This window comes from Prionailurus viverrinus, chromosome D2 (assembly GCF_022837055.1).
Source record: "Prionailurus viverrinus isolate Anna chromosome D2, UM_Priviv_1.0, whole genome shotgun sequence".
NCBI classification, from domain to species: domain Eukaryota; kingdom Metazoa; phylum Chordata; class Mammalia; order Carnivora; family Felidae; genus Prionailurus; species Prionailurus viverrinus.
In genome coordinates, this window is record NC_062571.1 from 78,845,878 (window position 1) to 78,868,792 (window position 22,915).

A 22,915-nucleotide genomic window follows, 5' to 3' on the forward strand; every position below is an offset into this window, starting at 1 on the left:
CTAAGCATCATCGGAACAACATCCTTCTCAGCAGGTGCTTCAACTTCTGGGCTGTTCACCTTCCCTTTCTGAAGTCCCTTTGACCTCAGCTCCCTTTGGGTTTTGCTCTCCATTTTATAAATGACCTCGCATAAAATACACACCGGTTTACTAGCCTCCAGGGCCTCTGGTTTTACTTTCTTTGCCTGGGCCTTGGGTTTTCAGTTCATTTTGTCTTTAGAGGTCACCACTAGGTTACCCTGTTCCACTAACTCTAATATTATGAAAGCTTCATTCCAAGTTTTCTGGAAGCCAAGCTCCTTGTAGACTCAGGAACATGGAAAACTTGGCAAGCTGTCTGGTTCCTATCAGCAGGAAGGCTGCCTTGCCGCCCCTGCAGCGGGGGTGTGCCCGCTTCTCCCTGGCTTCCTGTCGAGGACACCACACGTCTTGAGGGCTCAAGAATTCCCAAGAGAAGCCCCCCCTGTCCTCCACATCAGGCCTGTCCAACAGCTTTCCCACTAACATCTGGAACGCCACGGGGCATGGCTCTCAAACGTGATAGTTCCTGGGGCGCCTGGGTGGCTGAGTCTTCGGTTAAGTGTCTGACTTCGGCTCAGGTCACGATCTCGCAGTTTGTGAGTTCGAGCCCCGCGTCAAACTCTGTGCGGACAGCTCAGAGCCTGGAGCCTGCTTCGGATTCTGTGTCTCCCTCTCTCTCTGCCCCTTCATCACTGTCTCTCTCTCTCTCTCTCTCTCTCAAAAGAGTAAAACATTAAAAAAAATATATAGTTCCTGAAGCTGGTGGTTCTCTGGCTAATCGCAATACCTACTAACTATTGAGCACTTGTTGCATACAGAGCACTCTGAGTGGGTTATCAGCCTAATTCCTACAGCCACCCAGTGAGGTGGGTACTGTTACCTGCTTTCTTACCTGTGGAATGGAGATTACGGGAAATGCAAAGATTGACCCAGGCTCCCTCCATGCAGCATGAGAAATGGGATTTGAATGCAGGTCCAGGCGGCCTCAAAACCCCAGGTCATTGCCAGCCTAGCCCATTTCTCCTTATTGATAATCAAGATCAATAAGGATATTGATGGATCTATTTTTCATTGTAGAAAAAACTTTTAAATGTAGGAAGATCATAGAAAACACAGTTGGGCCCACTTCCCAAAATGAACAGTGACATTTTGTCATAAGAAAGAAAACACTACCAAGACTGTGCACCCTCCCCAGCCTTATTCTCCTTCTATTCTCCCTGCCTCCCTCCCTCCCTCCCTCCCTAAAGACAATCAGACCATTGTCATGGGCTCGCGTGAACGCATCCATGTGATTATATTCTTACTACATATATGTGTGTCCATAAATAACATTTTGCAAAGGCTTAAACTTCAAATAAATGTTCTCATAGTGACTTTAATGTTCTGCCGCTTACTTTACTCATTAACATGATGCGATGTGTTCTCTCCGTATTGATACTTACATATCTGATTAGCATTTTAAATTTGATGTTGTACAGGGTTCCATAGAATGAATAGATAGCAATTTTTCATTCCCTTCTTAATGGCCTTTTGATTTATTTTGCTTCATTTTTTGTCGTGGCAATCGATGCTGCCGTGGGTACCCTTGTTCGTGGTTTCTTGTTTGCGTTGAGACGGCGTTCTCTATACTCAAAGGGGGGCCTTTATTATTTACATACAATTTTCTCAAAAAAAAAAAGACAAACAGTGCCTTGTTAGAAGCATTCTTCTCTTAAAGAACAAATGCCAGTTGCCTCCCAATGGCTATTAGTGAGCCCCAGTAAACACAGGGAGAACAGCCCAGATGTTCCCCGAGGGAAGTTTAAGAACTCTGTAAGTTCTGTTTTGATTGAGGCCATCAGAGCTCTTATGTAAATGAAAATATGTTTGAGTGTCCTGAGCAGGAGCCAATACTTTACTGGTACTTGGTCTAAAGACAGGGCTTTATTTGAACAATTACCATTCACAATGAAAGTAAAACCAGAATCCTGATTCACGGAGCCCCAGTTACTCCTCCTGTGTTGCTGCCTGTTCCTCTTTGGAGACGTCCCAAAGAACCTTCTGGGCTTGGGAACCTTGGGCTTGGATTCTGCACCGGGAGTCATGTAGCTCCCCAGCCCAGAGGTGGTTGGTGTCCCTGTGGAGTTCTATGTGGGCACATCATATCAAGTGGCTGTGACATCCCCCCTCCTGCCTCACTGTCATTGCCCAGACAGTGACAAATTTGGTCCTGTCTGGCCAGAGTCAAAGCCCATGCATCTGTAGATAACCTGAAAACAGAGCAAAGAGACATTCTGTGATCAGAAATAGTGTCAAAGGTGGGTGGGTGACATTTCCATTGTTCTTTAGAGTCCCTACTTAGCTTGGGTCCCACCCACCAAGACCACTCAAAGTTGTGGGTGCAGAGGCCGTGACAGGTTTCGAAGCCAGTGTGCCATTCCCGTGGTCAAGACCGGAAATATCGAGGGGTTTAAGAAACACCGAAATGACTTCTCAGATAATCAAGTTGTTGGAGGCTGTTTAGAGAACCTCTTTGGGAAACACCCTTCCTTTACAGAGTTGACACCGTGGGGAGCGACACTCGCTCCTTCTCACCACTTGTTTCTTGATAAGAAGTCTCATGCTGCTGCAGGCCAAGCGTGGGTTCTGCAGCCAGGACCTGGCCCTGCCACTTACGAGTCCCAGCGGCCACTCACTAGCACGCTCCTAGGTGCCAGGCGCTGCACTCAGCAAGCTGTACGTGTGTGGTCAGCTCGATGATGTCGACATCCCAACCCCCAGAGCCTGTGAATCTGTCAGGTTGCATGGCAAAGAGGAAAAACATTGCGGATGGATGACCTTGAGCTGGGGAGGGCGTCCTGGGTTACCCAGGTGGGCCCAGGATAATCACAAGGCTCCTTCCTCATGGAAGAGGGAGGCAGGAGGATCAGAACCAGAAGGAGATTGATTGGAAGGCACTGTGCTGTTGGCTTGAGGGTGGAGGAAGGAGCCACAGGCCATGGGAATGTGGGTGGCCTCTGGAAGCTGGAAAAAGCAAGGAAATGATTTTCCATAGAGCCTCCAGAAAGAAGGCGGCCCGCCCCTGGATCTTAGCTCAGTGAGATCGATTTTTATTCTTCTGACCTCCACAACCGTAAGATAATACATGTGTGTTGTTTTAAGCCACTTGGTTCATAGCTTGTTACCGCAGCGACAGGAAAACTCAGCATTGTCACTCATGTAGACTTTGAGCGTTGGCTGTCACCACTATCTGCAGATGAGGGCGTAGTGGCTGGGGGACCGCCCAGCAGCCTGCAGGAGGCTCCACAGCCAGCGTGGGGCCGAACGGAGCCACGCCAGGTCTGACCCCAGGATCCTGTGACCTGGGATAAGCTATTTAGCCCTCAGTCGGGGCTGGGACTAGAAGGTGATGAGTGAGGCACTAACCTCGGGTGCAAAATTTAAGGGGACACAAAACAACCCTCAGTCTTCAGATAAAGTATATTGTAGTGCGATACTTCAAAATCGACAGTAATGCAAAAAAACACAATGAACGAATGGGGCGCCTGGGTGGCTCGGTCGGCTAAGCATCTGACTGTTCATTTCAGCTCAGGTTATGATCTCATGGTTCCGGGATGGAGCCTTGAGTCGGGCTCCATGCTGGGCATGCAGCCTGCTTGCGATGCTCTCTCTCTCTCTCTCTCTCTCTCCCTTTCCCTTTGCCCCTTCCCCCCTCAAAACCCACGCTGAACAAAATATTAAAATTTTAAGTAAACATAGGGCCAGTCTGAATTCACATATCCATATAAGGAATGTATCGCAACTTTGCAAGATTGCTGTGTGGAATTAAATGAAAGAAACATCCAAACATGTCTCACACACACCTGTCTGTGGTAAGGGCTCATTAAATGCTGCCCGTGGCTTTGGTGGCACAGCAGGTGGGTGTCAGGCTGCTGACGGTCACATCCCAGCGCTGCCATTCACTGTCCCAGTGACCCTGAGAAGGTCAGTTCATCTCTCTCTGGCTGAAGTGACCGACAGACTCGGGGGCGCTATTGCCTCAGACCTCAACTCACTTTTAACTTGCCATTTTCTTGCAAATCGTGTGAGATTTTGCTATTCCTGAAATGTCTTCTCTTATTTCGGCCAGGTTGTTCACTTTCAATGAGTTTCATCTTCTGAACACGCTACTGTTGTGGGTCTTCTTGCAACTGAACCCCAAAGTGCAGACAGTTCCTGTGCAGGAAACGGTGCTGGCATTTTTTACCAGGTAACATGACTTCGTGTTGATTGATGAAACGCACATACGCTCGGTTTCTGTACTCATAATATCATGGAGGAAAAGCATCAATGACATGATTTTCGATAGCATCATCTAGAGTGCACAGAATGCAATTTTCTTTATGGGGCCTAAGATTCTGGGGTATCTTCAAGCCGCTGGAAATGGCTCACGTACTTGAAAACGTGGATAACATGTAGGTGCGATCATAAGAGATACTCATGTGCTTCTGAACACGTTCTGTCCAGCGAAAGACATGCTATACGAGGTACTCCTTTTATTTAGAAAAATGTATTACCAAACCACACTGACCTTAAAAACATCGTATTTTAAATGTACCTAGGGGCGCCTGGTGGATCAGTTGGTTAAGGGCCTGACTCTTGATTTCCACTCAGGTCATGATCTCACGATTTTTGGGTTTGAGTCCTGCATCGGGCTCTGCGCTGACATTGTAGAGCCTGCTTGGAATTCTCTCTCTTCCTCTCTGCCCCTCCCCCACTCGCTTGCGCGTGCTCTCTCTCTAAGTAAATAAATAAATAAACTTTAAAAAAGGTACCTAAATTAGACCAGGTTGTCCTCACTTATATTTCACAACAGCATATAAAATTCTGAATTTTCTGAACAAATGAAAAAACATTTGAATGTACAAAAGTTTCATAGAATTAACTCAAGTTTCTTATCCTCTCTAAACTTATAAGTTCTAAAAATTGCGTATCTCAAAATTTCAGTAAAAAATAACTACAGTTTAATGGACACCATTTAATTATGCTTACTAATTCCGATACATGCTTTCTTTTTTAAAATGTTTATTTTTGTGAGCGAGAGAGAGAGAGAGAGCATGAGCAGGGGAGGGGCAGAGAGAAAGGGAGACACAGAATCAATTCAAAGCAGGCTCCGGGCTCCGAGCTGTCAGCGCAGAGCCCGATGTGGGGCTTGAACCCATGAACCGCGAGATCGTGACCTGAGCGAAAGTCAGGTGCTTAACCGACTGAGCCACCCGGGCGCCCCGACAACAGCACTTTCTATTCGTAATCTCATTTCATCCGTAAAAGACTCCGGGGCTTGCTTTGTCATTCCCATTTTAGAGATGACTAAACTGAGGTGGAAATGAACTATCCTGTCAGAGATCACACACGTGGTAAGGGACGGGGTCTGACTTGAACCCGGCCTGCGGAAATCCCAAGACACTTTGCTGCCCGTTCCTAGAATGGCCGATTGGATATCCTCTCTTGTGTCCACTCAGCTGGTTCAGTAATAGCTCCCTGGGCGCTGTGTTCAGAAAGATCCTGAGGCTGCCTGTAGGTTCAGTGTTGTTGTTAGCAGGGGACTTGGAGTGCGCCTTCCCCTCCCCGTGCTGCCCTCTGCTGTGAGTGTTTTCTATCTGTCCTATCAAGAGTGCCCCCATTAGCAGTGGCAGCCTGGGCGCAGGGGAGCGGGGTGGGGGGCAGGGCGAAACTGGTAGTTTATGGGCTCCCTTTCACGCCTCTTTATAAAGCTTCGATTCAAACTTTGTATGTATGCTCACATCACGCGAGCTGGCTGTGGGGTGTGGTGGCCCTGTAGCTACAGACAGTCCCAGGCGGGCCGCAGGGGGTCTGCCTGGAGGAAGTGACAGCCGGCATCACTTTCATTGTCGGGTTTAGGCATCGGCTCCCCACCTCAGCAGGAATGGGGTTTCCAGGCACCATAAGGCGTGTTCAAGGGAGCGAAGAGGCCCCATTCCTTTTGCACGTGTGAGTTTAGCAGATAAACACATCTTGCACCTATTGGTCAGTGGCTTGACCTGATCAAGCCAAGCTCCGTTTGCATTGTTCTGAAGCAGTGAATCCTTTTCTGCACCATGTTAACTAAAGAGCCCATTTTTCCTGTCTCGTTATTTGGGGAAAGCGGTATTCAGTGCCAGGATGATATGCGCTTTGCTTAGTTTCTATATAATTTGCTTTGAGCGCAAATGTTTTACTAACCACCCCCCACTCTTTTAATAGCCCAAGAGACACTTTTTCCAGTGAGTCATGCACAACCAGGAAAGCTTGCTCTTTGGCTCCAGGTTAGCTTTCATACTGGGAATGTCTTAGAAACGGGAGGTAGGAAATGAGCTGGAATGTGGAAACTGTTTTTAATGCGGTAGAAACAGAGGGAATGAGGCTCTCAGGGGGGTGGCCCCCCGCCGAGAGTAGGGTGCACTGGGTTTTCCTGAGCTGGAGTCCCAGGGCCACTATCATTAGCTTTTCCATTCCTCTTGAACTTACCGCTGGTTGCCTCTTGACCTCACACCTCCCACGCCTGGCTACATTTCCCAAGCCCCCGATGCTACATTGTTCCTTGTTGGAAACCATTTGTGAGTTTCCCTTTGGTCCCAGTATCTTCTACTGGGGGGCCCCGTGTTCTCTGACTGCAGCACAGCGGGGGACTCCCAGCAGCCTGGGCGCCTGCCTTCCCTCCCGCTTCCCCGCCAGCAAGCTTGGTGCCCCAGGGAGAACAGACAGATGGTCTGGGCCTCGGGGCTCTTCCCCTGCAGCTGTCCAGGCGCACCCCCGACTCTGAGGACCACGTGCCCATTTTTAGGATTGTGGGCGACTCTCCTCTCATCCCAGCTCGCTCTTCTGCCCTAGAACAGTGGCACCTTTAAGGTGTTCCCTCATCCATGGCCTCCACCTCCCAAATGTGTGTCCCCTGAGTCTCCAGACTCAGCCTAGGGATCAGCACTTGCCTCTCCTGCTAATGTAACTCCCACCCATTCTGCCCCCGCTGCCAGTCTGTCCACCGTGGGGCCTCCCCTGAGAGCCTTTCTGACCCCTGAGAGCCTGACGACCACTGATGTCCCCCAGGGACATCATGAGCAGCTTCAAGAAAGGGTCTGTGGGCCTTTATCACACCCCTAGCTTGTCTGGCACCGTGCTGTGCATGGAAGAGCTTCTGAAGGATGAGTTTCCAGCAATCGCTTTTTTTTTAACATTTATTTATTATTGAGAGACAGAGCATGAGCATGGGAGGGGCAGAGAGAGAGGGGGACACAGAATCCGAAGCAGGCTCCAGGCTCCAAGCTGTCGGCACAGAGCCCGACCTGGGGCTCGAACTCACAGACCGCGAGATCATGACCTGAGCTGAAGTCAGACGCTCAACCGACTGAACCACCCAGGCGCCCCCAGCAATCGTTTTTGTATGGCTTGGTTCCCCTCACGGAAGTGGGTTGTAATATGCTGATGCAAAATTCAGAGAACACCTTGTCTGTAACAGGGTCTGTAGACAGATGACTGATGGCGGGTGCCTGCTTGGTGTTCTAGACAAGGAAGGGTTCCAAGGCTTTCTGTAGGCTCGGGGAGAAATAACGTCTCAGTTGGTTAGTGATGTCTACCTCGGATGGCAGTGGGTACTGGGTGCCTTGTTCCGTGTTTACTGTCCCTTCCTGTGGATCCCCGGGGCTGCCCCGCAGCAGGGCAGGGTCTTGGGGCTGCTGGCCCAGAGGAGCTGGTGGCCTGAAGGCTGGAGCTGCGAGAAGGCATTTCTGCTTTTAGTGGAGGAGGGAGGCTGCCGGGAGTCACAGCCAGCGTGGGCCAGAGTCGGGTCACCAGGGGAGCTGACCTTCACGGCTCAATGAGACACCAAGGGGAACAGCTGGTCAGGTCCCTGTGGCCACGGGACATGCCAGGGACTCTAAAAGATGAGGCAGAGGAGTAGACCCCCTGGGAGACAGTACATAGGCTTCGGAATGAGGATCAAGGAAGCTGAGTCTTTGGCCCAGTTTTTAAAGTTACGTGTATTGATGAAAGAATGTAAATGACAGAGTGATCTATGAGGGATCTCCCAGTGGTCAGAGTGGACATCTTGAGGCCACCACAATATGGGGACTTCCCAAATGGGACCGTACTTTTGTCATGTGCAGCAGTGGGACAAGTGGCCCGAACACAAGCTAGTGGGGATCTGTGAGCCACTGGAAACAAGGCCACGCTGCAGCCGTGCTGTGGCCCTGGCCGGCCTGGCGCCCGCATCGGAGGGTTAGGAACGGTAATTGAGTAAAAGTAGGGGCGCCTGGGTGGCTCAGTCGGCTAAGCATCCAGCTCTTGATTTCAGCTCAGGTCATGAACTCACGGTTTCGAAAGCTCGAGCCCTGAATCAGGCTCTGCCCTCACAGCATGGAGCCGGCTCGGGATTCTCCCTCTGTCTCTGCCCCTCCCTTGCTGGAGCTCTCTGTCTCTCTCAAGATAAATAAATAAACTTAAAAAAAAATTTTTTTAAGTAGATCAGATGCCCCTTTTCTTATCTGTCTTAGCAAGGTCTGGAAGGCATGCTAGGAGTGAAGGTATTTGAACACTCGACCCCAGTACCAGCAATGCCTGCAAATAAAGACATAGGTCCAAGCCTTGTTTATTCTCCCAGGTTCTTTCATTCTTTGATTTTTTTTTTCAAGTTTTTATTCATTCTACCAGTAGTTCTAGAACATGCGTTCTATGCCAGAGACCCTGACAGAAAGCTGAAGGGGAAGTTTCTCTACCTAGCCAGACACGTACAAACACTTTGCAACTTCTTTTCATGGCTGAGTATAACGGCATAGGAGGGGAGCATTCACACACACACACACACACACACACACACGCACGCACACGCCCCTTGGCCCCCACAGTCTGTTTTCTGGCAGTGGTTAATTTAGAAAAACAAATAGACCGGCCAGAATTAAATTTAACATTTCCTTGTAGGAAAAACAAAAAAATGTAAGCAAAGCTTACACAGAATCCATCCACAGAGGAGAAGTCATCATTTCTTTCCAGTTAGCAGTCTGAGAAGTCCAGGAAAACTGTAAAAGCTCATCAATTGGAGTAGGGCCAGAGGCAGGCAAGTTTTTCACTTTTTTAAAACTGCATTTTTTTTTTAAGTTTATGTATTTATTTTGAGCGAGAAGGTGGGGAGCAGAGAGGGAGACAGCAGGTTCCCAGCTGTTAGCACATAGCCGGAGGGGGCGCTCAATCCCACGACCTGTGAGATCATGACCTGCGCGGAAATCAAGAGTCAGACACTTAACCGACTGAACCACCCAGGCGCCCCAAAGGTACATTTTTAACCAAAGTATAAAATACATACAGAAAAGTGCACAGACCTTAAGTGGATTTCCGCAAAGCTCACACATCTGTGTCAGCAGGGCCCAGACTGAGGGACCAACTCGACCAGGCACCTAAAGTGTCTTATCTCAGTCCCCACCTTTCCCAGAAAAAGGAAAACAACATCCAGGCTTCCTTTACTTTCAAGATGTCTTGGCTGCTTTTGAACTTTGCGTAAACAGAATCTTACAATATACACTTCTTAATGTCTGCCTTCCCTTTCACTCAATAGCGTATCTATAAAATCCGTCCAGGGAGGGACAGCCAGGGAAGGCCAGGGACTTGCTCAGGGTCCTTCTGCAATGAATTGGTGGAGGGTCTTCTACATCTTTGGACACGTCCTTTTATTCTATTTTTTTAAGTCCATTTATTTATTTTGAGACAGAGAGACAACACGAGTGGGGAAGGGGCAGAAGAGAGGGAGAGAGAGAGAATCTCAAACAGGCTCCACGCTGCCAGCACAGAGCTCAATGTGGGGCTCGAGCCCATGAAACTGTGAGATCATGACCTGAGCTGAAACCAAGAAATGGACACTTAACCGACTGAGCTACCCAGGCACCCCCACATCCCTTTATTTTAAGATTCTCCAGATTGTAATTCTGGCCCTTAACTGATTTGTTAATCACTAAGTGGGTCCTTCTTAGACACAAGGATGGGTCCCAGCAATGGGCTTACAACCTTTCCTGAAGGAGGTCACTGCAAGCAGTCAGTGAAGCCAGTTTCCGCATGATCCCAATGCCTGGATTTCCCTGGCCGCTGCTGCTGAGCCTCCCCTCCTTCCTGGGGCCTATCCAAATCTGATCCAACCTTGACAGCACTAGCCGAGGACTCCTCTGGGAAGCCTTCCCAGATCTCATTTGCACACAGGACAGATTCCTCCTCTGAGCTCCTCTGTGCAGAGGGAACAAGAGCATGTGCTGACTGGGTGGGTGGGCACTGACCTGACAAACCCAGCACCATGTTCCCCCCAGACCCTGTGAGGGGAGCCCTGGAGGAGAGCCACCATGCCACGGCCTGCGCCCGTGACCCCTGAGCCTGCTGATGTCTCCAGGGAGACGCTTTGTGATCCTATGTGCTGGGGCGGCCAGAAGCCATGCATCTACTGTGATTAATTAGTGGCATTTGAAATGTGGCAACAGAGTCATCATGAAACTGGGCACCCCTGGTGTGAGAACTCTCATCTCTTAACCGGAACATTCATTTTGAAATATCCCATGAGTCACGGACATGAGCGCCATTAAATTGTTTGATCTCAGATTAGCCAAGCCCTATAGAGGGGGTAGGTATATTTGGGGACAACGGGGTTTCCCATCGCTGGACTTTGGTGTTTCTTGCCTTTTTTAAATTTCTTCTTTTGCTCTGACCACATTGCCTCAGCTCCGCTAGAGTCTGGCTTTCTGGAAGCTGAATCTCCTTTCTTTTCAAGGTCCCTAAATATTACCCCCATTCCTTACTAACTTTTCACTTCGGTCACATGGCTTCTTGGCTTGCCACCCAAACAGGGCGGACCCAGTGTGTCATCTTCAATGAGAGTAGAGACGTGGAAGGAGCCCAAGAAGTGTAGAGCGTCCAATGCAAGAGGTCCCTCCAGAGGGCAGCTAAGGTTATCGTTACACAGGATTTCTAGACCCAGTTCTGCCGTTGGACAAAGGCTAGGACGGACTTTCTTGTCAAGATGACATCGAACTGGGTCTCAATGAATGTCTAGTAGGACTTGACCCGGCAAATAAGCGTGGCAACAGCAGGGGGGCCCATAGCACAGGAAACCCAGCCTGGAGCAGCCTGGTCTGTGTGCACACGTGTGTGTGTGTGTGTGTGTGTGTGTGTGTGTGCGTGTGTGCACGTGTGTGTGCATGCGCTGGCGCGGGACAGCTGGCGTTCCTTGAACAGACACATGGGCGCATGGAGGGAGGGGATGGCAGGACGGAGGCTGCTGAGTTGGTGGGATCGATTCCTCATCCAATTCATTCACTCAACAAATTGCAAGCCGGCTGAGCGCCAGGCCCTGCGAGAGGCGCCCAGAGGACAAGAGCAAACAAAACAGATGCCAAGCCCCAGCTTCGCGGCGTTTACGACCTCGGAAGCAGAGACAGACAATACGTTCAGTGAATAAGATGCATGTTAGCAGATGGTGGCCCTGAGTCTGGGTCCCGCTCCTGCCACAAGCCGGCTGGAAGTCTTTGGACGAGAACCTAACCTTTCTGCAGGGACATTAGCAAGACCCATGCATCAGGTGCAAGTTCGTTGGGACTCGAAGAAAAGGCCCTTGGCGGGAGGCGCTGAAAGGCAGTGACATCTGATAGGTGACAGTGGGAGCAGCCATCAGAAGTGTTTCATTTACCGCACCGTGGGGTTAAGAGGCTAGAGGATGGGCTCGTGGTTGCTGGCTTTCTGAAGGCACCCAGGTCTACACTGAGGGACGGCTGGAAAAAAGCCGTGTGCCCTTCTCATCACGAGGTATTGCCTCAAAGAGTGCAGTTTTTTTTTTCACGCTTCACCTTAAAATTTAAAACTACTATTTCAAATATTTTTTCACAGAAATGAAGTAATGTTTTAATCCTAATTCTTCTTTATGATAGTAAAGTATTAAGATACAATTGGCCTTGTTAGGGGCGCCGGGTGGCTCCGTCCGTCGGTTAAGCCGCCGACTTTGGCTCAGGTCATGATCTCACACTTCATGAGTTCGAGCCCCACGTCGGGCTCTGTGCTGACAACTCAGAGGCTGGAGCCCGCTTCGGATTCTGTGTCTCCCTCTCTCTCTGCCCCTCCCCCACTGGCACTCTCTCTCTCAAAAAAAAAATAAATAAACATTAAAATTTTTTTAATTAAAAAAAAAGATAAAATTTGCCATTTTAACTACTTTTATGTGTGTCATTGAGTGGCAATTAAGTACATTCACACTGTGGTGCAACCATCCCTGCCTTCCATCTCCAGAATGTTTTTATCTTTCCAAACTGAACAATTAACGGATCTCCATTCCCCTGTCCCCCTGCCCCTGGCAAGCACAGTACTCCTTCTGCTTCTATAAATTCAACTCCTCTAGGAACCTCATGTAAGTGCAATCACATAGAATTTGTTCTTCCGTGTTGGGCTTATGTCCCTGAGCGTTAAAGTCTCCAAGGCTCACCCACGGAATATCATGTGTCGGAATTCCTAAGTGGGTATTTTAAGGCTAAAATTTGAGGTGCTGGGGTCATGGGGCCCTGAGTCAGACACACAGGAAGGATAAATGACTCCGACGGATGACAGGATGGGGGAAGTGAGAGGTTGTGGCTAAAAGCAGCTCTAAAATTACGACTGGTGCCAGTCAGAGGGACACTTGTCCTGGGCATTGCCTTTCAGGAAGTCTGGGGGGGGGTTGTCCCCGGGGCCCTTGAAAGCAGGACCCAGAGCCAACCTGGGCATGTCTTTCAGTCTCAGGGACCTATGAACTGTCCTCCCCAAAGGGGTCATGCCCCAAGGGTTTCTTGAAGACCTGTAGGAGGCAGACACCATGGCCTGACGTTCGTTCCAGAAAAGTCAGTGCTAAACCCAAAGGGATCTTTGCACGGGTGGCATTGAGTGCCAGGGGAAGCCAGGCCAGCATTTGATCCCACCAACAGAGCTGGGCAAAGAGGCCCCCAGCTTTGTGTTAGCTTCCTGTCACATTGGGTTAGGGTAATGAGCCCATCATCGGGCCAGAGAGTAGAGGATGCCTCTGCCTTCAGACGGTGGAGAGGAGCCGGGTTCGATGGAAAACGCACTGAGCTGTTCTCAGGAGGCCTAGGTAGAGTCCTGGCTCTGCAACAGTCGGCCTCACCCGTCTCCAAGGGCAGGGCTGTGTGCATTGGTTCAAGGTGCTGGACCACATCCCTCCGATGCTTTCAGATTTTAGAAAATCAACAGCTGAAGTCACCATCTTCTTCCTCTGAGATGGCCCAAGGCTTGGGCAATTCAGAGGCTGGCAGTGACAATGAATGCCACCAAAAACAACTCCAGGCCCTTGGACAGCTTGAGTCCAGGTCACTTTCCCAGGGACGAGAGGACAGTGGTGGTAATCATGAGGTACAGAGTGCTTGTGGGGCATCGGAAGCTGTGCCCAGCACCATCACCTTTACTCTTCCTTGATACCCATGGAGGCTCATATGGCCGTTGTCCCCACTTGACAGAGAAGGAGATTGGAGCTCAGGGAGGCTCAGTCACGTGACTGATGGCCAGCTGGTCCAGGACCGGAAGCTAGTCCAAGCTCACGGAAGCATGATTAGACAACGGATGAGCAGACTCATGACCTCGTAAGTCAGCCACCATCGGTGCCACTTTCCTGTGACCCAGAGGGATCTTAAAGTCCAATCACCTGTCTCCACAAAGCTCTTTCCCGAACCCTCTGGGAAGGGAGGTCTGACGGGAGAGTTCCTGGCTGATGGGCTGTCGGGTCCGAGCGCCTCTTCCAGGGAGACTCTGCGGTTTGGCTTCCTGTACCCTCCCAGCAGCCGTCCCACAAAGCTGCAGAGTTGGTGCCTGGGGGCTTCTGAGTCTCAGGGGACGTGCTGTCCTCAACCGTTCAGCTTTCTGGGCTAAAAGTGTCTCTAACCGGCAGCTCCAGCAAGTGCTCCCTTCTTAGGGCAGTACCAGAACGTAGGTGCCCTTGCCGGGGACACAGGCTCATTCCCTAGAGCACTCGGCTGGAGGGGACTGTGCCAGCTCGGCCCCTTCTTCCCTCCGTGACACCTACACCCAGTATGATGTCACCTAGCTTGTTCCTCTGTTAAATGGTGAGAGAGAGGCAGGAAAGGGAACAAGCGAGTGTTATCCGTCCAGCTAAGACATCACGTTCTCTGGGTACCGGCCTGGCCTACACTAGCCCAGCTACATGTGCGCAGACTGATGGAGGGCGGGTTCCGGGATCAGTAGAACTGTACTGTGCCTGAAAGCATCAGCATTCCTTTATTTACGCCTGATCTATCTACCACCAGAGACTGGCACCCAGTGGCATCTAACAAATAATCACTGAATTGAATCAACTCATTTGTCTTTGTGCCCCTCTCCCACCCCACGCGTCTCAGCATCCCTAAACTAGCTCCTGGGACCGCGGACACGGAGTGTCCCAGAAATTCCTAGGACTTCTGAAAGCAAATGGTCCTTAGCAGGCTGGCGGGCACCTCCAGCGGGACACGGGGCCAATGGTGCGTTCAGTCTGGCTGAGACAGGGTGTGATTTGAACATCACTCTTGATTCATGGAAAAATAATCTGCAGGCGCCCTTGGCTGCTCTCATACGGATCTGCCTTGAGGGAATGACTTTGCGTTTCCAAAGGGACTCGGAAAAATTACTCCCGTTGTCCCCACTGATGAAACGTGACCCTTTTACGAAACAAGGTGCTGCAAAACAAGAATGGTGGATGTGTGTCTGCGTGTATGCGTGTTCGCAAAGGGAATCTGATCTCAACCCAGCCCCGACCTTCAGCATGGATGGAAATTAACTGGAGCTTAGTACCGACGGTAACTGCAGAACAGCTACTGAAATTCGTCACCCGCTTTCCTTCTTTTTAACCCTACCAGAAGGCACTTTTGAAGGACCTAAGTTGGCCACTATTGAAAGGGCAGCTTGTGTAGTGGAGGAATACAAAGTCCTGCGTTCAAGTCCTAATTGAGCCTTTGTTTTTTCATCTGCAAAATGGAGCCCATGACACCTGCCCTGTCCGGCCCGCAAGAAGTCTGTGAGACTCAAGTGAGAAAATGTATCTTGAAACCCTCCATAAAGTAACATATGTTACCGCCAGTCACTTACTTCATCAGTATGTGCTGTGCACCTGCTCTGTACGTAGCGTGGCAACGGATGGCAAGGGACTAGGACCAGTGTCTCGTTATCACCTGTGGGGTCAGCCTTCACCCAGGCTGTCCCAGCTGCCCTCTGCTTCCGCACGCCTCACCCATCCAGAGAGAACCAAGCACATCTACCCCTGACTGGTGAAACCACTAGTCTCTTTGACATGACTCTCGTTAGCCCTCGCCAATTCCAGAAAGGAGGTTTAATGACAGTCTCTTGTTCCTCTTTGCACCTCTGCTCAGCTTCTCCAGGAAGTATTCCTTTCTGGATCAGGACACGGGACAGAGCTTGGTGCCACTTTTCCTTTGCCTGCGCCTGCACGGCATCATCAAAGGTAAGCCCTGCCTGAGTGAGTGCATCTGGGAAGGCCCTTGGGGACCCGCCCCACCCTCAGCAACTCCCAGGAAAGACCCCACGGGCCTTTCCAAAGGAATCAGCTGGGATATGGCATGGTCACCTCCAAGTTGTGTGACTTTGGGAAAGTCACATAACTGCCTGGTCTCAGTGTCCCGGTCTATAAAATGGGGGATAGTCAGAGCTTCCGTGAAATATGATATTGGATGAAGGGACTTATGGATTGTGAAAGTATGTGCGTGCAGCCTCCAAGGGCTGTGTTATTGTCATCTAGCCACGTGCCCTGCATCTTAGAGCGGCGTCCCCTCCAGGTCACTTGCTCCGTGGTTGGGGAGGAGACTCCGGGTCTGTGCGCCAGACCTGGCTTTCTCAGCCTCCTGCGCTGGGCCTGGGGGAAGGCATCTGTGACTTGGAAAGAGGAGGAAGCCCCCTGGGGAGTGTGTTTTGGGGCTGCCCGGGTGCCCCCCCTCCCAGACCTTTGCGAATGAAAGCACATTTGGGAAAGTTTTCAAAGCCATTTCCAATTATCCAGATAAAACACATAGCTTTAAAACCCAGGAATGGTTGATGGACCCCAGGTAGTTTTGTCCAAGTTGCTTCTAGACGCTCCCAAAGACACTGATGATCCGAACTCAGCCCTCCCTTCCTGGGCAGGATTTCGGCCAGGGGGCCATGAACACTCTGGGGGGAAGTGCTCTGTGCCGGTCCATTTGGGCCCCACGCACCTTGTGACCCCTGGGGGACCCTGGCCAGGCCCTCTAATCCTCAACCCTTGACTTCCTCCTCTTTCTCTCTGCAAATCAGACTTCTGCGGCTCTGTTATGAATAAATCTATAAAAATGTTCTCTTTGTGTTTCTTCCAAGGCAAAAATCTGGAGGAGTTAAGGCACATTAACTTCTTCCCGGAGTCCTGGCTGATCCGGGTTACAGCCAACCATTACCACGCAGTGAGTTGCCAGCTCAGCAAGGAAACAATTATTGAAATTTATTGCTTTTCTGACCTGGCTTTCTCTGGAGACGTGTTTTGCATCTGAAACCTCTGAGCCTTTGAGGTCGGGATGTTTCTGGCTCCTCCTTCAGGGGAGTGGAGAGATTCAAGCCTGGTGGGGGCAGAGGGAGGAGGCTTGGGCGGAGCCAGGTGCTTCAGGCATGTGCACTGTTGACCTGGGGGAGTGAGGCGGGGTCCGGGACCACTGGCTGCCCCGCCCTCCTGACCCAGCCACCCCCCCCCCCCCCATGGACACACACGTAACCTGTGCTTGTTACTGAAATTTTTTTTATTAATATTTTTTTTAATTTACATCCAAATTAGTTAGCATCCAGTGCAACAATGACTTCAGGAGTAGATTCCTTAGTGCCCCTGACCCATGTAGCCCCTCCCCCCTCTCACCCTCCCTCCAGTAACCCTCAGTTTGTTCTCCATATTTGTGAGTCTCTTATGCTTTGTCCCCCTCCCTGTTTTTATATTATTTTTGTTTCCCTTCCTTTATGTTCATCTGTCTTGTCTCTTAAAGTCCTCATATGAGTGAAGTCCTATGATTTCTGTCTTTCTCTGACTAATTTCACTTAGCAGAATACCCTCCAGTTCCATCCACGTAGTTGCAAATGGCAAGATCCCATTCTTTTTGATTGCCGAGTAATACTCCATTGTGTGTATAAATCACATCTTCTTTATCCATTGATCCATCGATGGACATTCGGGCTCTTTCCATACTTTGGCTGTTGTTGATAGTGCTGCTATAAACATGGGGGTGCATGTGTCCCTTCGAAAGAGCACACCTGTATCCTGTGGATAAATGCCTAGTAGTGCTATTGCTGGGTCGTAGGGTAGTTCTATTTTTAGTTTTTTGAGGAACCTCCATACCGTTTGCCAGAGTGGCTTCACCAGCTTGCATTCCCATGACATTTTTTAAATGCAGAGAAACTGAATGAAAGAAAAGACATACCCCTCAGACCCATCACCCAAAGACAACCTACAACCACTACTAAGATCTCGTTGTGTTTTACTGGCCGCAAACTCTTCCACCAAGAACATCTGCTATATAAACAACACTACTTTGCCTCTCTTTTAGTGCAGAAAATTTGCCACGCTCCTAATTGTTAACTATTAGACATGGCTGTAGGCTGAACATATTTGCATGTGATGGTTTATTTTACTATCCTTAGAATTACTTTCTTGCAGGAGATTGTCAAGAACAGAAAATACTGGCCCAAAAAAGGAATGTTCATTTTTGTTCTTGATACGTAGTAACAGTTTGGGACCAAAACGCTCTTCCCCCCGTAATGAATGAGCTTGCTTCACTTCGTACATGCTCAGCAAATTGGGCGTTTTTATCTCGGATCCCTTTTGTCAAATGAGAGGCAAACAACGAAATCTCATTTCTCAATATGCATTCCCTTTATTACTAGGAAATACGGATATTTTTCCAAGTGGCATTTCCCCCTTTGTGAATTGTCCTATGCCAACTGTTGTAGTTCTTGTGTTTCCAATTGTGCGTTTTTAGAGATGAAGTAGGGCAGTGTTTGAGTTCCGAAGATTTATGAGTCACTAGTTAAAATTCAATTCAGCCCAACAAATACCTATTGTAATGTGCAAACCACAGCACCCAGTGCCCCTGCACAACAGATAATGACTCCATGGAACCGAGCCTCTCTGGGACGTAACTCAGAACTATGCTCTAACAGAGCACAGTGGAGGCGGGCAGCAGTCCTTGGGGCTGGACTCCTCAGGAAGTTCCCCTCCCCCCCCCACACACCCTCTTCATGTTCTTCTGACCTGGCCCACCTCCTTCCTTTTGCCCCTTGTGGGATCCCGCCATGTCATGGAGCTCGCCATGTGGGATCACGCTTGTGACTTTATGGGCGTGATCATTCTCTGCCTCACAATCAGGCTATTTATGTGCACATTTTATTTACCCGGGGAAAATTCTCAGGAATTTTTCTTGTTCTCATCTCTCGTTCTCTGAAAGCATTAAGCACAGTACCTGGCACATAGTCGGCGTCGACAAATACTGCAGACTGGATCCATGGCCAAGTGTGGGATCCAGAGACAGAGCTATCTATCAAGCACGGTGGGGGTTGTGGGATCAATGAACCGACGCAGAGATGGGGAGAGATGCTCGTGTCCCAGGGTCAGATTGCCAGTGAACTGTGTGCACCTGTCTTTCAGCTGGAGAGTGGGGGTGACATGGCCCACGTTAAAGATCTTACCACCCAGGCTGTGAGATTTGGGCTGCTCTTTAACCAGGTACAGACCCCTGGGCCCAAGCAAGGGGAAGGACCGTTTTCTCCCATGCTTGGTTAAGGACATTTGTATAATCGCTTCTTACCTCTGTTAGGAAGGCCAGGGAAGAAAAGAAAATAGTCATGTCTCTTCTGCATGTTCCCACCACACCCTGGGAAAAACAATTCACAAGACAGGGGCCTGGGACAGGCCATTCGTTTATCTGATGTGCACATCCAAAATTTCTCCTTGAGGGGGACCAACTGTCCTCGTTTTTCGGGGATAGAGGAGTTTCCCTGGGAAGCAGGACTTTCAGTTCTGAAACCAGTAAAGGCCTGGGCAAGCTGGGATGAATTGGTCGTTCTCTTCCCCGCAAACATCAAGACTTGCCAACAGTTCCGGGAGAGATTCCACTCCAAGCCTGTGTTGGCAGTTACAAAGGGGAAGCTATTCTGGGCGGGTATTTTCATGGGTCCCCCAAATCAAAGCAGAGTAGGTCAGGGAACTTGGCTGCAAGGTATGTGGGCACTCAGCCACCAGGGGTGTATGCAGGGCTAGTGGCTGCATTCTGTCTTGGGTTCCCTTGGATGGGCACAGTTCTCCAAGCAATTGCTGTACTCAGTTGTTGAAAGCCACTCCAGTAGTGATCTCAAAAGAAGTTGTGTTTCAGGGACTCGGGGCTCTGAATCTATCATCAAAGACTCCCCTCTGGGTCAGGCCTGGATGGGCTGGGTCTACACCTCGCTTGCCTACACCTGCCTAAGTGGACAGACCGCACACCGCAGGGGCCAGGAGGACACCTTGCAATACCATGAATATGGAGTATCTTTTAGGCCCATCCAAATTGGAGCAAATGCTTTGCTTCATAGGTCTGCAGGCCACAGATTATCTAAGAACATGCCTAACTCATCCTTCTCCCCACTAGAGGATGTGCAGAGCAGTTAAGATCATCACTGAGTACAACCCATGGGGTTTGTGAAGTCACTACAGTTTGTTCGGCCCTTCCTGAGCTAAAATTGCTGTTGTGTTTTAATTAGTCACTTTTGTGTGTCAAATTAGTCGCTTTTGTTTCAGCTAGAATTTGTTTTTTCCGTGTCCTCTTGCCTTTGAATACAGAAGGTTTCTTTCCCTGTCACTTTGTTGTTTGTTTATCCTTCCCAACTTAGGAGTATACAACTCATTCGGAAGTGATCGCCATATACGGATTCTTCTTTGAGATAAAGGGAGTCAGACATGATACTACCTCTTACAGTTTTTACATGCAGGTAAGAAGGACAGCGCACAGGAAAGTTGTGTCTCTGAACCAGTCTTTTAGATCCAGAGTCAATTCATACGAAATTAATAATAATTGATCAATCATTAGCTAATGATGAATACGAAATGTGTTATAAGCCCACTGCTAATTATGCTCATACCTGTGAGAGGCCATTTGATTTTTACAACCTTGGGAAGTTTGAGGGTCCATATGGCCCCTATTGGCAAAGTTGGGGTTCCGTTCTAGACTCCGACTCTACGTTTGGGGCCCAGTTCGTCTTCTGTTCCTGCGTGATGGGCGATGCTTTACAGATGATCATTCTTCAGTGGAGGGAAGAGGGAACGGTCTTGTTTAGAGAGGCAAAGCAGGGCGGTGGACAGGACACCGGTGAATTCAGGAGGACAGAGGGATTCGCCTCAGTGCTCTTGCTACAGGCTTTTGGAGGGGTGCTTAGAGCAGAGTCGAAGTCAAGCTGCCTGGTGAGCCGCATGATGTTGACAAGCCCGTGAGCCTTCCCATGTCCGGCTTCCTGAGCCTTAAGATGGGGAAGGTAATAGGACCTACCTGACTTGGTTGTGGGCAATATTACTGTGTTCATTTGTGCAAAGCATGTGGCACAGGGCCTGACGCATAAGGCACTATATGATGATGCCGACAATGACAGTGACCACTATGATCAGGGACCACTATGTTCCCCTTAGGATTTGCCTTGTAAGTCTCTAAGGCATCCAGCTCCTTGAGAAACCGTATCTCATTAGTCTTTTTGTTATCACCACTAATCACAGTACCCGGAACACGGGGAGGTGCGTTTGTATTGTGAGCAGGTAAATGGATACATGCACACCTGCAGAAACCTGAGCTTCAGCCCCAGCTTTGCCGCTACCTCCTTCCATGCCCTTGAGTGAGTCACATCTCTTCCTTGGGTCAGTTCTTGTCTTCAGTGACTCAGGCATTTCCCTACATGATGGAATTTACTGGATGCAGGAGATGAATTATGTAACAACACCCCTCGAAATACCCGTGTGCGCACTCCATTGGTTTTTAAATCCTGGCAAGGCGATAGTGAAGACCTTCCAATTCGGTACAGCCTGACTTAGTGGTATTTTTCTGGGCTCACCAGACCCCAGTCTGTCCGCCGGTGGTTTGAGGCGGGGGGGGGGGGGGGGGGTGTCAGATGCGAGCTGACTCAGCAGTGGCAGCCGTTCTCAGGAGGTGGGGCTGCGGGGAGCACCCCCTTGCTCTCCGCACACCTTACACGGGAGAGTCGACGGACCACGTTTTGCTAACTCTGGGTCACCCCAGTTTCAGTTCCACCTGAGGTGGGTCACCCTCCTTGCAGAGAGTGAGGCACAGTGACGTGGTCTGCGAGCACGGCCCCGTCAGCCTGCGGGCGGAACGCCTGGTGAAGTACGAGATCAGAGCCCAGACCCTGGTGGACGGCCAGTGGCAGGAGTTCAGGACCAACCAGATCACCCAGAAGTTTGGGTTCTCCAAGCCGTCCTGCAAAAGCCACGTGAGTGTTTGACTTTTCTCTTTTGTGTCTTTTTTTGCACTTTCTCTCCACCACTCCTTTTTTTGGGCGATCACTGGCTTTCCATCTCCAGTGGTCCACAGGGGAAGCTTGCTCGCTTTCTAAATAGATGGTCACAGCTCCACGTCACGCTCAAGAGAAACCTAGAATAAAAAGCTGAGGATGTGGAAAGCTATCACTATCACGCCAGATCCAGTTTGTAAATGTCAAAGGGTCCTGTTTTGGGAGGAGGGGAGGTTTGGTGGAGTGTGCCTGCCACCATCGCCTCCGCTGTTGCCTGGACGTCCCCTGTGACGTGCCCCAAGATCCGTGGCCTAGCCCACCTGCCTCAGTGGCCGGCGCCAGCATCCGGGCGGATTCTGTACCTGGCCTGGCTCCTGACGGGTAAAATCCAACGTCTGCCAGAGAGCCTGTCTGTAGTCCTACGAGGAACTCTGAGCGTGAATTTCAGGAGGTCCAGGGGCCTCCCTGGGTGCCCCGCAGGGAGTGGGACTCAGCTTTAAGCCAGGGGGTCCTTCCCCGTCCCGGCTGCGCATCAGAAATCAGCACGCTGGGCTCCTCACGAGGTCCACGGGCCTGCGCACCACCCAGCTCCTGAGGCGATGTATTCCGCGGTGGGGCCCAACATCAGTGTTGTTTAAAGCTTCCCAAGTTATTCTCTGCGATGTCAGAAATCAGAACCACGATTTCCCCTTGTGGAGGTGGGGGCAGGGAGGGGGGGTGCCAGGATATTGGCCAGGAGGGAATGTGACAGTTTCAGGGGTGCCTGAAATGTTCTCTGTGGTGATCGGCGTGGCAGTCACCCAGGTGTACTCACTCGTGAAAATTCACCGAGCCAAACCCTTAAGATGTGTGCACTTTATTGTATCTAAGTCATACTTAAATGTTTTAAAGTTTGCTTTACAGACCTTCCCTAGGCGTTCTAATGTGCAACCAGAGTTGGGAATGGCTGCTTACACCACTGTTAAGGCCTCCCCCCCCCCCCCAAGAGAGCAATCGTGTTCATCCTAAAAGCCCCGTTTGCTTTCTTCCATTTCATCTTCTAGGCCTTGAAAATCCACACCGTGGGCCTTCCAATCTATGCAAGTTTTTCATTCATCTTCCCAATGTCTTGACAGTTTCCAGAAGAACCTGTGGGATTTTTCTTTCTTTTGCCAGGGTCTACATAAAAGAAAATAAAACGGCGTTAAAGGGACTGCTCAAGCATTCAGGTGACTTTCCTAGCGGGCAGCGAGCGATCTCAGCAGAACTTGGGCCCCCTGTCGGGCTGCTGTGACAGAGAACCGCAGGCCGGGGGGCTCATAAACAGCAGACGTTTACTGCGCACAGTTCTGCGGGGTGTCCAACATCAAGATGCTGGCACATTCAGGGTGGGGGCTGGTGATAACTTGCTTCC

General features: G+C 50.1%; 1 protein-coding gene across 5 annotated transcripts in view; it reads left to right on the top strand.

Moving 5' to 3' along the window:
• BTBD16 (BTB domain containing 16) overlaps nucleotides 1–22,714 on the top strand; it is a 45,176-nt gene extending 22,462 nt beyond the window's left edge. For 4 of the 5 annotated variants that reach the window (XM_047826137.1, XM_047826139.1, XM_047826138.1 and 1 more), the window contains 7 exons: nucleotides 4,130–4,249; nucleotides 15,399–15,490; nucleotides 16,375–16,457; nucleotides 18,680–18,757; nucleotides 19,900–19,998; nucleotides 21,328–21,501; nucleotides 22,566–22,714. In XM_047826137.1, the coding sequence (XP_047682093.1) occupies nucleotides 4,130–4,249; nucleotides 15,399–15,490; nucleotides 16,375–16,457; nucleotides 18,680–18,757; nucleotides 19,900–19,998; nucleotides 21,328–21,501; nucleotides 22,566–22,634 (715 nt within the window). In that variant the 3' untranslated portion in view covers nucleotides 22,635–22,714. The remainder of the gene's footprint in view (nucleotides 1–4,129; nucleotides 4,250–15,398; nucleotides 15,491–16,374; nucleotides 16,458–18,679; nucleotides 18,758–19,899; nucleotides 19,999–21,327; nucleotides 21,502–22,565) is intronic. The other variant, XM_047826141.1, reaches the window with a different exon arrangement.
• Nucleotides 22,715–22,915: the final 201 nt, after the last annotated feature.